General features: G+C 41.1%; 2 protein-coding genes across 12 annotated transcripts in view; one reads left to right on the forward strand and one right to left on the reverse strand.

Moving 5' to 3' along the window:
• mapk8ip3 (mitogen-activated protein kinase 8 interacting protein 3) overlaps positions 1 to 6,098 on the forward strand; it is a 72,307-nt gene extending 66,209 nt beyond the window's left edge. For all 10 annotated transcript variants that reach the window (XM_013135704.3, XM_020051204.2, XM_020051203.2 and 7 more), the window contains 4 exons: positions 265 to 303; positions 2,998 to 3,174; positions 3,805 to 3,951; positions 4,168 to 6,098. In XM_013135704.3, coding sequence (XP_012991158.1) covers positions 265 to 303; positions 2,998 to 3,174; positions 3,805 to 3,951; positions 4,168 to 4,295 — 491 coding nt within the window. In that variant the 3' untranslated portion in view covers positions 4,296 to 6,098. The remainder of the gene's footprint in view (positions 1 to 264; positions 304 to 2,997; positions 3,175 to 3,804; positions 3,952 to 4,167) is intronic.
• Positions 6,099 to 6,601: 503 nt separating this feature from the next.
• Positions 6,602 to 13,270, reverse strand: nme3 (NME/NM23 nucleoside diphosphate kinase 3). Of its 2 annotated transcripts, none has more exons than XM_034295569.1 (5): positions 12,694 to 13,270; positions 11,407 to 11,516; positions 10,873 to 10,974; positions 10,609 to 10,721; positions 6,602 to 8,177 (listed from the first exon to the last, which is right to left on the reverse strand). In XM_034295569.1, exons 1-5 carry the CDS (start codon positions 12,779 to 12,781, stop codon positions 8,060 to 8,062), a joined length of 531 nt encoding a protein of 176 aa, XP_034151460.1. In that variant the 5' UTR covers positions 12,782 to 13,270; the 3' UTR covers positions 6,602 to 8,059. The 2 variants fall into 2 exon arrangements, with proteins under 2 accessions (XP_034151460.1, XP_010872232.1); XM_010873930.4 differs by having other exon boundaries at positions 11,386 to 11,516; positions 12,694 to 13,267.
• Between the last annotated feature and the right edge of the window lie 491 nt (positions 13,271 to 13,761).

Raw genomic sequence — 13,761 nt, forward strand, 5'->3', positions numbered from 1 at the left:
ACACACTCTTTTTCTGTACATCTTTAATTACACTATTAGCTGTGTAGTTGTCTGCAACTTCTCATTGTTACTTTCCCAATCGGTTTGTCTATTTTCTGTTATCTTTCACTGTGTTTTCTCTATCCTTACTATTTCTCTGTATTTCTATGTCATTCTTTTTGTCTTTCTATTTTTATAGCCTGTGTCCCTGTACTTGTCCCCTCTATCCTGATAGTTACTTTTGTGCATTCTCTCTCTCCTCCCCTCCATCCTCCCCTCCCTTAGCGGTAGTCCTTCATCGGGGGCAGCTCCTAGGTCTGAGGGGTAAGTTGGGACTCCCTCTGTCCCACAGGGAGGCCGTCACCTACTTCTGCCTGTCTGTCTGTCTTCCCCCCATCTCCAATGTATCACACTGTAATATGCAGTATGCCTAAATACGTTTTTTTATAAAAAGTTCCTTATTTACCTAGTGAAGAAGTACCAAACAAATTCAATGGAGGGCCTAGTGTATACTGATTTAATTTGTTTCCTTTAAATTGGTGTCCAATTGAGACCTATAGAACCAGGTGAGGGGAGATCCATTCTATTTCGTGACCTAATTATTCAACCAAGTACAAGATATGAGCGAAAACCTTTAGACACCTGGCATTGGAACCGCTTTGCCAGGTGTCTTAGTGCCTATGTTTGCAGCACTCCTCAGGGACCTCCAGAAATGTTGCAGTTTTGATGTTACCTTGAACAGGCACAACTGATTACCAGATGTGACAGGATTTGCTTTGAATGTTCCTTTGTCTTTATGGTGTCGTTTTTGTTAGGAATTGTTCTTAGAAACTGTAGGAACTGCCAGAGACAGGTGTATTTAACCTAAAATAATGTGAAAATCCTTGATTGCACACAGAAAGACTCCATTCAACTAATTATGTGATGTCCAAAGACAGTTGGTTGCACTACAATTCATTCAGGTGTGTCATAACAAAGGGGTAGAATCAATTATTGAGCTTTTATTTTTTGTTTTGTATTTTAAATGAATAAATATTTAGTTTTTTCCTTTGTGACATTATGGCAATTTTAATGTTGATCAATAGCAAAAACTCTGTACAGTTACATTAAACATATAAATTTTTTAGCTGGTACTCTTATCCAGAGCGGGTAACAGCAGTGATGGTATACGTTTTCATATTTTTTGTACCGGTTCCATTGTATTAATTAAATCCACAACCCTGGTTGTGCAGATGGTGTGCTTTTGTAACTACATGAGACTATAAAATTATTTGATCTTAGTATCTGTGAATAAGAATAGATAAGCTGTACAAACAGGATAAGTGCAGCTTTTCTGCATAGGGCTGCCTGCCACCTATCCAATAATATCAGATCTGAACCACAAACGAGGCTAGGAGCCAAACTGGAAAAGGGGTAAAACAGTGGTCTGGATCTCTTTTACTGCGTGCAGTAAATCTGGATGTACTGTAAACACAAGTGTTTCAATAGAGCTGGACCCTTTTTGTTTTGTTCCAACCAAAAAAAAATATTTTTGGAACAAAATGGGTTCTGTTTTCATACAGGGACAACCAAAGCACACTTTGGGGTTCAGTTTTGTCCAAAAGTGTATATAATACATTCAGGCATGCATATTTGAATGTACTGTATTCATGTGTTGTATGCTGTTATTTTATGTTTCACTTTCAGTTATCTGTATCCTATTTGTTAAATGTATATGGGTCATTTCAGTTTTGTTGGTAGTCAATGTATTTGTTAGATTTCCTCATAATGGGCTTTTGGGGATGTGTGTTGATTGCATGTTTAAGTGTTGCTACAGTTTCATTCATGGGATTTATCCTTCAATTCCTTGGTGAAGGTTTCTTATTCAGAGCATTGGAACATAGAGTTCTGCATGTAGAATGGATGCATCAAGCCCAAAGATCATGATTCTGCACGACGAAAGGGATAATGGTTTTACATTACATATTTATTTTTGAAATGCTCTTTATCACTGGACATACTGAAAAAAACTCTGGTTTATACTACTGTTGTGATTTAGATTAGATTCAACTTTATTTTCATTGAACAGTATGAGTACAGTACAAAAAAATGCAGTTAGCATTTAACCAGAAGTGCAAATAGAAGAGGGCTGGGAATAGAAAAGTATTAAGTATAAGATATGTTACAAGTGGGATGTATAGACGTGCAGTGAAGGCAAATACAGTGCAAATGGCTGTTCTAAATGAGCAATGAAGGCAAATAGGGGAGGGAAGAAAATGTACAAGGATTAAGTATATGTATGTGCAAGTGGGAAATTAATAGCGTGTGATGGCAAATGCAAATACAAATTAATCGAGCAAGTTGTAGGTGTAAGGTAGTATGAGCTGCTGAAATTCAGGGATAGCAGCAATGAGGTTCCCGAGGTAAATGTGCATTTAACAACTGAAAAATGCAAGTACAATGAGAATTCTAAATGTGCAGTGCAGGCAAATTGAAGGTGCAAGGTGGCAAGTGCAACTGAAATGCAGGGATAGCAGCAGTGAGGTTCCCGAGGTAGACACAAGTACCTGTAACAACTGAGAGTTAACTTATCAAACTTCGCAAGGCAGTGTCAGAGTCCAGTAGTACAAGGGAGTAGTGCAACAAGGTCCCTGAGAGGCAGTACTAAGTGGTCGGCAGGTGGGTATGGTTAGTGATGGGATGGGTCACAGAGTTCAGCAGTGTTACAGTAGATGAAAATAACCTGTTCCTGAGCCTGCTGGTGTGGGACCGAAGAGATCTGTACCAGACCTGTACTGATGGCAGGAGGGCAAACAGTCTAATGGATAAATGTCAAACCGAATCCATGGAGGGTCTAGTGTCGGCTTGTTTTAGTTTTTTCCTTTCAATTGGTGCCCAACTGAGACCTATCAACCAGGTGAGGGGAGATCCTAACCAATTAGTGATGCAATTAATCAACTAAAAGGTCTGAGTAAAAACCACTTTGACACAGACAAAGTTGTTTTGATTGGCTGTTGACTCCAACTTTCCTCCTAATAGCCAATAAGGTGTCTCCCACGTCCTCCGGGGGTGTGGCCGGGGGCGTGATCCATGTATATGCAGATGACAACCCAGAGAAGAGCAGCGGCAGCTTCATCCCTTATTGCTCCATGGCGCAGGCTCAGCTTTGTTTCCATGGACACCGTGACGCTGTCAAGTTCTTTGTCTCAGTGCCCGGTAAATTGGTTCATAATTTCATTTGAATAATTCAGTCATAATTTAAATCAATTCATAAATCAATGATACAGTCAAATCCAAAATGATTGTCGCCTTTCACAAAGATGACCAAAAAACTTGGAAATGTGTTGTAATTTTTCAACATGTGGATTGTAATTAATGCATCATGGCAATTAACCCACATTTATCAAAAATTAGGAGTCAACATTATTGGCAAACTCATTTTGTTGCACCCTCCACTTGCTACTACACTGAGTTGTTTCCTATCATTGTTTTTATGGCAACCCATTGGTGGGGATCTTAAAAAGCCTTTGGAATTTTTCTATTGGAGTTGTTAGGTTTATATTGGCTTCTGTAATAATAAAATGTGAATTGTTCAAAAGTAGCATTTTCTTTTTCTCTGTTAGTATAACATTATGTTGTTTTTTCTTGTATTTTTATACATTTACTTTATAAAATTTGATTACTAAAATGAGCCCCTGAAATGCATTTTTTTTTTTTAATCCTTCATTTGTGGGTTTTTGGGTTATAAGATTATTAAATTAGTTGGCATAAAGCCCTTTGTGGCAACTACTGATGTAAGCAGGGCATTTTAAGTACAATTCATTTAATGAGCTGTTTTTCTGTCAGGCAATGTTTTGGCCACCCTGAATGGCAGTGTGCTGGACAGTCCATCAGAAGGTCAGGGGTCCTCAGGACCACCTGATGTTGAGGCTCAGAGTGTACAAAACGTCCTGGTGCTGAGTGGCGGGGAGGGATACATTGACTTCCGTATTGGTGAGGAAAAACACTTCACACTGTTCACTTAATCACAAACACAAGCCATACACAATTCCATGTGGCACTCTTGAATTCCATTGAATTTATTCTGTGGAATTTATTATAAATAAAATGTAACAAACACTATATGCAGGCAAAAAAAGATCTGACAGGTGCTTTGATCAAATGAAGCGTGAAGAAATATTCATATTTTGACTTTGATCTGTGTGTCAGGGGATGGCGAGGACGACGAGACAGAAGAAGTGGAGGAGCCGGGCGTAGCCCCACAGATGAAGCCTGCAGTGTGCAAAGCCGAGCGGAGCCATATCATTGTGTGGCAGGTGTCCTACGTCCCCGAGTGACCCTCCCGCCCGAGCCTTGAGGTTCATCGTGCACCCTTCCAAGCCCTGTCCCCTTACACGCCCATATTCTCTGTATCTACCCCCAATAATGATGTAACTATCCCTCCCCAGGCACGACAAGGACACCTCTGACTTGTATGTACTATTACTCCCTTAACTATCGATAAACCCTGTGCCCTCCTGTAACTACCTATTGCCTTGTAATTATCACTCTGTGAGTACAGTAATGTTCTAAAGACCTTGACTATGACCATCCCCTCCCCTCCATGCCTCACCCCGTTTCCATCCAATCCTCCCAACACCAGTGTAACTATCTCCCCCACTGTGAGCCTTGTAAACACCCCCTGACTCCTAACTACCTCCCCGACCCAAAGCTTGAAGCGCGTCCGAAATGATGCCTTAGTTCCCTACATTGTGCAGTGCTTTTGTTCATAGGGCTCCGTTAAAAGCAGGGCACTGTAGAGGATGTTGGTGTCATTTAGGGTGCAGACTATTTATTTCCCTTGTAAGCACATCTGTATCTCATCTCTATTGACGTTTGACCCTGGATGGCCTGCATCTGCCCCAAGTTACGCCCTCGTACCCCACGGGACCCCAACCCCCCACCCTCGCCTTGAACACCTGCATCTTGCCAATGAGAACAGGAACATGAAAGACTACTGAGTAATATGACCCCTCCAGAAATTACCTGAGTGGTAACAGGAACTAGTAATCCAATAACTATTTATGCTATGACTTACTAAGACGCATGTCCACAATCAGCTATCAGCTCACTGCACCATGCTGAAAACAGAACAGTGATTTGTCGAGAGGGATTCAGAGATAAGCAGCTAATTGGTCTGAGTGACGCGGACATTTACAGCTCATTGGTCAGTTGATTTTGGAGGGAGAAATAGAGATGGTTGATGGGTTTGGTCCGGATGGTTTTACCTCAGTTTAGTTATGAGTTGAGAAGTTGTTTAATGCATTGGTGGGTGGGAAACAGTATCATGTAAATACAGTGAGGTTTGTTTCTGATCCAGGGTGAGGGTCTCAGACAGAGTGATGCTCTATTCCCTATATAGCATTACTTTACCAAAGACCTATGGGTCCTGGTCAAGAATAGTGCTCTTTATAGGGAACCAGTAAAGCCGTTGATACAGGCAAAGAAGCAGTTCTGTGTTGGCATCAGATGATGATGGTAGTGGTCAAAATGGATTTAACTGATTGTTGTTAAAGCAAATTTCCAGACGGCCTTACAGTAAGGAAAGGGGGATGTTCAGAAGCACCAAATCCTGTATGCACAGAGGGCACATTTTGACTTATTTACCTACAAATAATAAACGTTTTTTTATGATCCTAGTCAATTAGTAGTTCGGTCAGTCATCAACAGCCTGTGTTGATAGCTGGAGACATGGCCAATATCTTGGGGTGAGAAATTGACCAATGAAGAGGTGGGTGTTTTTTTGGCCTGGTTGTAAAAAAAAAAAAAACATCCAGTTCTCTCAGGTCTGTCAACACCAAAGTTTTTTTAAGAGGCTAAGGACTGAAACAGAACTATGCCAAATAATGGAGGAGACCAATAGCGGAGGAAGAGGAGACCAAAAAAAAAAAGGTCAGGCGAGCTGAGAGCTGATTGGTTCATAACTTATTCATCACCCGCCCATTAAACCTGGATTAGTAGACTGATGGTTAAACAATAAGGCTTGTGAGTGTGGCCTGTTTTGACAGCCCTACAGACATGCTCAACCCCCCATGTTCAGTATGTATTCATATGTTGATCTCTTCATCTGTGTGGATTAAATATTAAACATTTGTGCCGTCTTTCCCTTCTCTGTTGGTTGACTGCTTAAAATTAATGCAGGTTTCAATCCAATTGCACTTTACTGCACCGTTTGGTGTGAATAGGGTTTCCGTGAACACCGGAACATTACGTTTCAAACTGGAGTGGGTGATCCAGCAGCCAAGACACCTTACTCCAGTGATACAGCTGCAGAATGGTTTCCAAACCAGCCCAATGCTTTCTACTGAATGCTGCACAAAGCTTGCCTGAAACCATATCTTTAAAAAATGTTTCTGATTAAAAATAATATATATATATATATATATATATATAGAGGATGTTGTGACAATGAGAGGAACCCTAAAGGTGCAAATCAAGAGTGCAGAACACAGGCATTTAGTTTAAAGGTGCACTCTGGTCACATGATTATTCATCCCACCTTGCTAAACTAACATTGATTTACAAGTATACCTAATGCACATACAACACTGAAATAACCTTACAAAAACTACACATCATCCTCAAGAAATAACAGAAGAAAAAATACCCTTCAAGTCTTTTTATTCAGTCTTTTTGGTCACAGGCATGTGCACAAAGAATGTATTGCATCCCGTAATACCCCTATTTCAGACTAAGTGACCACAAGGACAGCGGCTCGCAATTCAAAATAGCAAGCGTAAAGTTGGAACATACCTTGTCAACAGTACTAGACATATTGCTTAACAAATGTTACATTTAGATCCTGGTTGAAGAATAACTGTACATTACATTCTCCACATGCAGAAATCCTTAGCGCAGGACTCAGCAACTGGACAATTTTTGTAGAGGTGCATGTGCGGTGAGCCGGACAATAATTGGAATAATGGTACACTGCATATTCACCACCACCAAGCCCAAAACACAGATTTCCTAAATTCAAATTCTCCCTTTAATTCCAAGTTTCTGCAAAAAAACTAAAAATACAAGTTAGGAGTGTGACTGACCGCTGCCCTTAAAAAATAATAATAATAGGAAGAAACTATATAATTAGTATAAACTCCCTGTAGTGTTATGAAAGAAACATGCAGCATATTCCTGCTTGACTGTGGGTTTCTTCTCGGATGCTAAAGACAAATAATAAATGTAGAGATTTTTCACATCCCTGTAAAAATTTTTTATTTTTAAGACATTCTTCAAAACAGATGTGTAACAGGTGGAATATTTAAAACTACTATAAAATTATGAAAAACACTGACCCAGCTGTTTGTGTGTGCCTTCAGATTAATAACCAATAACCACTGCTGTAGGTAGCTACAGGAAAATCCAGTACAACAATTCTTGCAGCTTAGTGTCAATGTTATCTTGTTATGTAAATTGCTGATTTAAAATAGAAAGTCAGTTGCCATTTGTTCATTCATTAATGAATTCAGAAAAGAAACAGTATCACTCCCCCTCTCAACTAAATCACAGCTAGCTGCTACCAAAGGCTGGCTACATTTTCCTTAGTAACGAGGTGCATTCATCTAGCTAATTAAGGACAATTGGCCTAACAAAGAAAAGGCTGTTTTAGGTGGATTATGGTTGCGATAAGTGTTTAAGTTTAAATTTAAGGTTAGAATAAACAGTATATAATGTTTTTATGCTTGTAGTCAGCAAAGATAGGCAGGCGGGTTTTACAGAAAAAACACTGGGCCACTAAAGCAAAAGAAAATAGGATTTTGAATGGAAATTCATTTTTGTCTCGAAAATGTTTCACACCTATGGTAAGATATGTGCGCATAATGTAGGGTCCAACGCTAACTATTTTTAAGACACACTGCCCTCCGTGGAATGGTTTGGACACCCCTGACTTAGAAAATAAATAAAATGTAGGTTAGGTTTAGGTTTGATTTTCAGGGTTAGGGAATATGGCTTTTGAATAATGTTTGGGGTCTACATAAATATACACCTACACCATTCAGCAGATGCTCTAATCCACAGCAAGTATCTTTCTTGTCACAATGAGGTAAAAACAGAATCGGTGTCACTCGTAAATCCAGTGTGCACCGCTGTCCTCCCAGCATTCTAGCTCGTCCTGCCTGAACCACAGCGAGATCTCTCTCTGAGCACTCTCTACCGAGTCACTGCCGTGGATCACATTCCTACAACACAAGACAGGGCGCCATCAGTCACACGCATAGTAGTCAGAAAAGACGGCCAGACACTAACTTTACTGCTATTGATCAATATCCTACAACACATAGTACACATTCACAGACACACAGTGGTGAGATGATAGACAGACACTCTACAGTGACTGCTATCAACCACAAAACAGAAAGTGCAAAGAAAGAGGCACACTAACACACACAGTAAACAAAGACAAGATATGCTTTCATGGTTACCCATCATCACACACATGCCTATTTGTTATGTAGAGGTTTATATTTAAGTTTATACTGTATGATATTCTATATGCATGTTATATTAATATTTATGCTGAAATTAAGTGTGAATGTATATAATTCAAACAGATTTCTGTTAACCTTTTTTTTGTAATGTATTTAACACTTTCCTAGAACTGATATTTAGATTCATTTAAATTAATCCTCCGGCTTAATTTAAATCAGCAGCATTTTGGCATTCCAGTACAATACAGTGATTGACAGTTCTTGATAAACAATAATTGTGTTGCTACTTTTTGATGAAAGTAGCCTATGGTGCCTTCCCAGGAAGGAGTTCCGGAGGCATCCGAAAAAGATGCCCAAGCCACCTCAGCTGACCCCTCTCGATGTGGAGGAGCAGCGGCTCTACTCTGAGCTCCTCCCGGGTGACCGAGCTTCTCACCCTATCTCTAAGGGATCGCCCGGCCAGCCTGCGGAGAAAGCTCATTTCGGCCGCCTGTATCCGGGATCTTGTCCTTTCGGTCATGACCCAAAGCTCATGACCATAGGTGAGAGTAGGAACGTAGATTGACTGGTAAATCGAGAGCTTCGCCTTGCGGCTCAGCTCTTTCTTCACCACGGCAGACCGATACATCGACTACATTACTGCAGAAGCTGCACCGATCCGTCTGTCAATCTCCCGTTCCATCCTTCCCTCACTCGTGAACAAGACCCCTAGATACTTAAACTCCTCCACTTGAGGCAGGCACTCTCCACCAACCTGAAGTGGGCAAGCCACCCTTTTCCGACTGAGGACCATGGCCTCGGATTTGGAGGTACTGATTTTCATCCCCACCGCTTCACACTCGGCTGCAAACCGTCCCAGCGCATGCTGAAGGTCCTGGTTAGAAGGGGCCAACACGACAACATCATCTGCAAAGAGCAGAGACGAAATTGTGTGGTCCCCAAACCTGACACCCTCCGGCCCCTGGCTGCGCCTAGAAATTCTGTCCATAAAAATTACGAACAGAACCGGTGACAAAGGGCAGCCCTGCCGGAGTCCAACATGCACAGGGAACAAGTCTGACTTACTGCCGGCAATGCGGACCAAGCTCCTGCTTCGGTTGTACAGGGACCTGACAGCCCTTAGCAAAGGACCCAGGACCCCATATTCCCCAAGCACCCTCCACAAGATGCCGCGAGGGACACATTCGAATGCCTTCTCCAAATCCACAAAACACATGTGGACTGGTTGGGCAAACTCCCATGAACCCTCCAGGGTATAGAGCTGGTCCAGTGTTCCACGGCCCGGACGAAAACCACACTGTTCCTCCTGAATCCGAGGTTCTACTATCGGCCGTATTCTCCTCTCCAGAACCCTGGCATAGACTTTCCCGGGGAGGCTGAGAAGTGTGATCCCCCTATAGTTGGAACACACCCTCCACCACCCCGGTCTGCCATCCCAGAGGCGCTGTCCCCGACCGCCACGCGATGTTGCACAGGCGTGTCAACCAAGACAGCCCCACAACATCCAGAGACTTGAGGTACTCAGGGCGGATCTCATCCACCCCCGGTGCCTTGCCACCGAGGAGTTTCTTGACCACCTCTGTGACTTCAGCCCGGGTGATGGACGAGTCCACCTCTGAGCCCTCATCCTCTGCTTCCTCAATGGAAGACGTGTCAGCGGGATTGAGGAGATCCTCGAAGTACTCCTTCCACCGCCCGACGACATCCTCAGTTGAGGTCAACAGCTGCCCACCTCTACTGTAAACAGCGTTGGTAGGGCACTGTTTCCCTCAACTGAGGCGCCGGATGGTTTGCCAGAATCCCTTCGAGGCCAGCCGATAGTCCTTCTCCATGGCCTCACCGAACTCCTCCCAGGCCCGAGTTTTTGCCTCCACAACCACCCATCAGAAAGATATTTTTCAGTAAACAGACTTGAACCTCCTAGCACTATTTGATACATCTACGCCGACGTCAACCCATATCGGAACAACACAGAAATGCAAAGGAATAACTACTTTGTCTCCCCAATGCAATTTATTTTAGACTGTCCTCAACAGGCATTATATATTCTTCCTGAATTGGTATTACATCTTCTCCTAAATGAATTAAACAGATGATCAGTACCTGTTGACATTACATTTTTGCTCTGTAACGAAAGCATACCGAACCGTGACAATTAAACCGTTACACATGAATGTTTTACCTGGCAACTTCCACACAGTAGTCTCCCCTGATGGTTCCTGGTAGGGAGTCTGCAGGGTTGGTCTCTCCCAGCATCCTACGAGACGTCTTCACCACATCCAGTCCTTGCCATACCTAAAACACACACAAACAAATCAGGATGCACAATGAGAGAATGTTAAGCTGGCTACCCAGCAACCATTAAAATGGTATGAAACAGCTATTTTAGTAGAGCATGTCAAATGTCTTAAAAGGAAGAGGCTGTTTATATAGTAGAGGATCTCACCATGGCAACTATGGGTCCAGAGCTCATGTAGCGCACCAGTCCCTTGAAGAAGGGTTTATCTTGGAGGTCCCAGTAGTGCTCTCTGAGGAGGTCCTCGGATGCCTGGCGAACACACAACACGTAATGGCAGAATGAACAGTGAGCACTTTTGGGTCCAGCCCAAAAGTGCAAATGTATATTGCCGTATAGGTTTGAATTGGTCCCACTACTCATTTAGCAGAAAGAAATCACCAAAAAAAAAGTATTTTTATTTTATTTCGTATTTTTAAATAATGTAATCACACGGAATCAGCTTAAATCCATGATGGATAATCATGATGTGGGGCTGCAAATGTTTTTACCTTTAGCTTGCATTGTACCTCTAAAAAGAAACAGATCTATGTATACTGTAACGAGGAACTCAAGTGATCTTGTGTTTTTATGTTGTCACTTTGACATTTTTGTTTGTGGCTATTTTGTAACAAGCAGCTAATGAAGAGGCTTCCCTCTCTCCAATAATGTCACTGTTCCTACCTGCACTAGTTTCATACCCACCAGCCTGAAGCCCTTCTTCTCAAAGCGTTGGATGATCTCACCGACCAATCTCCGATGCACACCATCAGGTTTCACAGCTATGAAGCTACGCTCGTTGACACCCGTCCAACCTAAATAAAACAAATAGCATCATTATGTCTTGCACCACGGTGATCTGGTAGAAGACATGATGATCAAATATGTTGGATACTAAGCACCCCATACAAACGTTAACATGAGAAACATGGTCAGCCACAGCCAAATCCAGTACTGTAACGTAAATTGTGTATTCCTAAAAATATGAAGAAAACATGCAGTTACCTTTTTTATGGCCTCACAAGGCGCTAGCGCGTATCGAGGTAGTTTATTATGGACATTCATATTCGACCGACAAACCCAACTAATTCAGGACAACTAAAAGTATGGGTTCTAGATCAGGTAGACTACAATCCACACTTTTCAATGTATGTATGATGTATTGTGATTAGAACCTTAAAAATTAAATAGCGTCTACGAAAATTGTGCCATGACAACAAAAGTATTTTTTTATATATATATATATATATATATATATATATATATATATATATATATATATATATATATATATATATATACACACACACACACATATATATATATATATACATATATACACACACCTAACATAGCTGATATATAAAATATATTTGATTTATACATTGAGAAGAGTGAATTGTAGTCCACCTTCATTTAATCAAGAACCCATATTTCTCTCTGTCCTGAATTGGTTGGTTTTGTCGGGCGAATATGAATGTCAATTTATAAAACTTCCTTTATCTCGCTCTAGTGCGTTATGTGAGCGCGATCAAGCACTCAGCTAGGGAGCACCATGGCGGGCGCCAAGGCTGTTGGGACTAAGCTAATGAATGAAGCCAATTAACAGTGTTGTAATTACTAATTGAGAGAGATGTACGCAATGGAATTGTAATATTCAACTACCACAGTTTTGTGTTACAACCGTCGGCACGATGATTTGAACAATCAGTATAGTTTGAATATTGTCGCTTTAACCATACGAAACATGCTAACCCCTTGCATTAAAACCGGTTAGATTGCCAACCAAGCAAAATACAGTACATGGTAGCAGCCCCCTTCAGCAGCAAGAATGAAAACGAACCCATTAGGTTCCATTAATGTCTGTCCAGGGTGTTGTGAGAACTTGGCCTACTTAATATACAGCAGTAAGCAACCAAATACACCGAAAGTCAACATTTGTTAAAATAATATAAAATGTCAGAGATGTTATATAAACAAATTGGCACCAACCTGTCTGGAAGAAATTAGAAAATATGGTCAAGAAGAGGCAAATCATCTTTGCATTACTAAATGCCGGTACAGACCGAGACCGGCACATTCACCAGGTTCCACCTGAGGTATTTTCAATGACGGAAGAGTAAGCGAGACATCCAATTTATTCAAGTACTTAAAGATTTTGTAAAACACCCAGACCGGAACTGCCCACTTATCAATGGTCTCTAAACCACAAACATTTTACAACCACTGTGTGGATAACGTGAACACGTATTTACCCTAACTTTCTTGCGTCATCTTAAGTAAACTAAGGGATTATAGTTGTAAATACTACTTGGCTGTCACAAAATCTAATCTGCTTGATGCCACTACGATAGTAAAGCCAGGAATGCAGTCGCATCGTGCCAACGTTACTGTTTGGTAACCACTATTTTTCAGATTTTTACTAGAAACAGAGTCAGCAACAGATCTTGATTAAAATTATAAAAATATTTCGGCTTTAAGTGTTAACGTCTTTTGCCTCAAATGTCCTTCGTTCTGCCTATCTTCATATTAAAACATTTTATGCCGTCAGGAAGTAGGATCAACATCTTGTGAGCAACATTAAAAAAAACACTTCCGGGTCACGCAAATGTCAAAATAAAAGATGACCCATACTACTGGCCACAATGTAATATAATGGATATGAAATACATATAGTATCTACATATAGTTCTTTTTGGATCATTCATAAAACCCTGCTGAGAATTTAACATTTTGGCAAAATGTGATTCATTACACAGTGCACTCTGATCATTGGTTATCCCTTTCTTTTCAAGACTGACCAAATTGAAACGTATAGCTGGAGGAACCTGAAAAGACCTACAGAGATGCTTTGGTGCCTTTCTCCTTTTCTCCCAAATGTCCTCTGTGGCAATACGTGTTGCCTTTTGGGATTTCAAACTTTCTCACATATGCCTCTCTAGCCAGCATTATGCAGAGTATACAATTTGCCAATAAATTGTCAATCGTCAGTTCTATGTTTTTTTATCATTATGTAATATAACTTTTGTGTCTTTGAATGTCACCTCACTAATTGCTGTA

The sequence above is a fragment of the Esox lucius genome, chromosome 11 (genome assembly GCF_011004845.1).
Source record: "Esox lucius isolate fEsoLuc1 chromosome 11, fEsoLuc1.pri, whole genome shotgun sequence".
NCBI classification, from domain to species: Eukaryota; Metazoa; Chordata; class Actinopteri; order Esociformes; family Esocidae; genus Esox; species Esox lucius.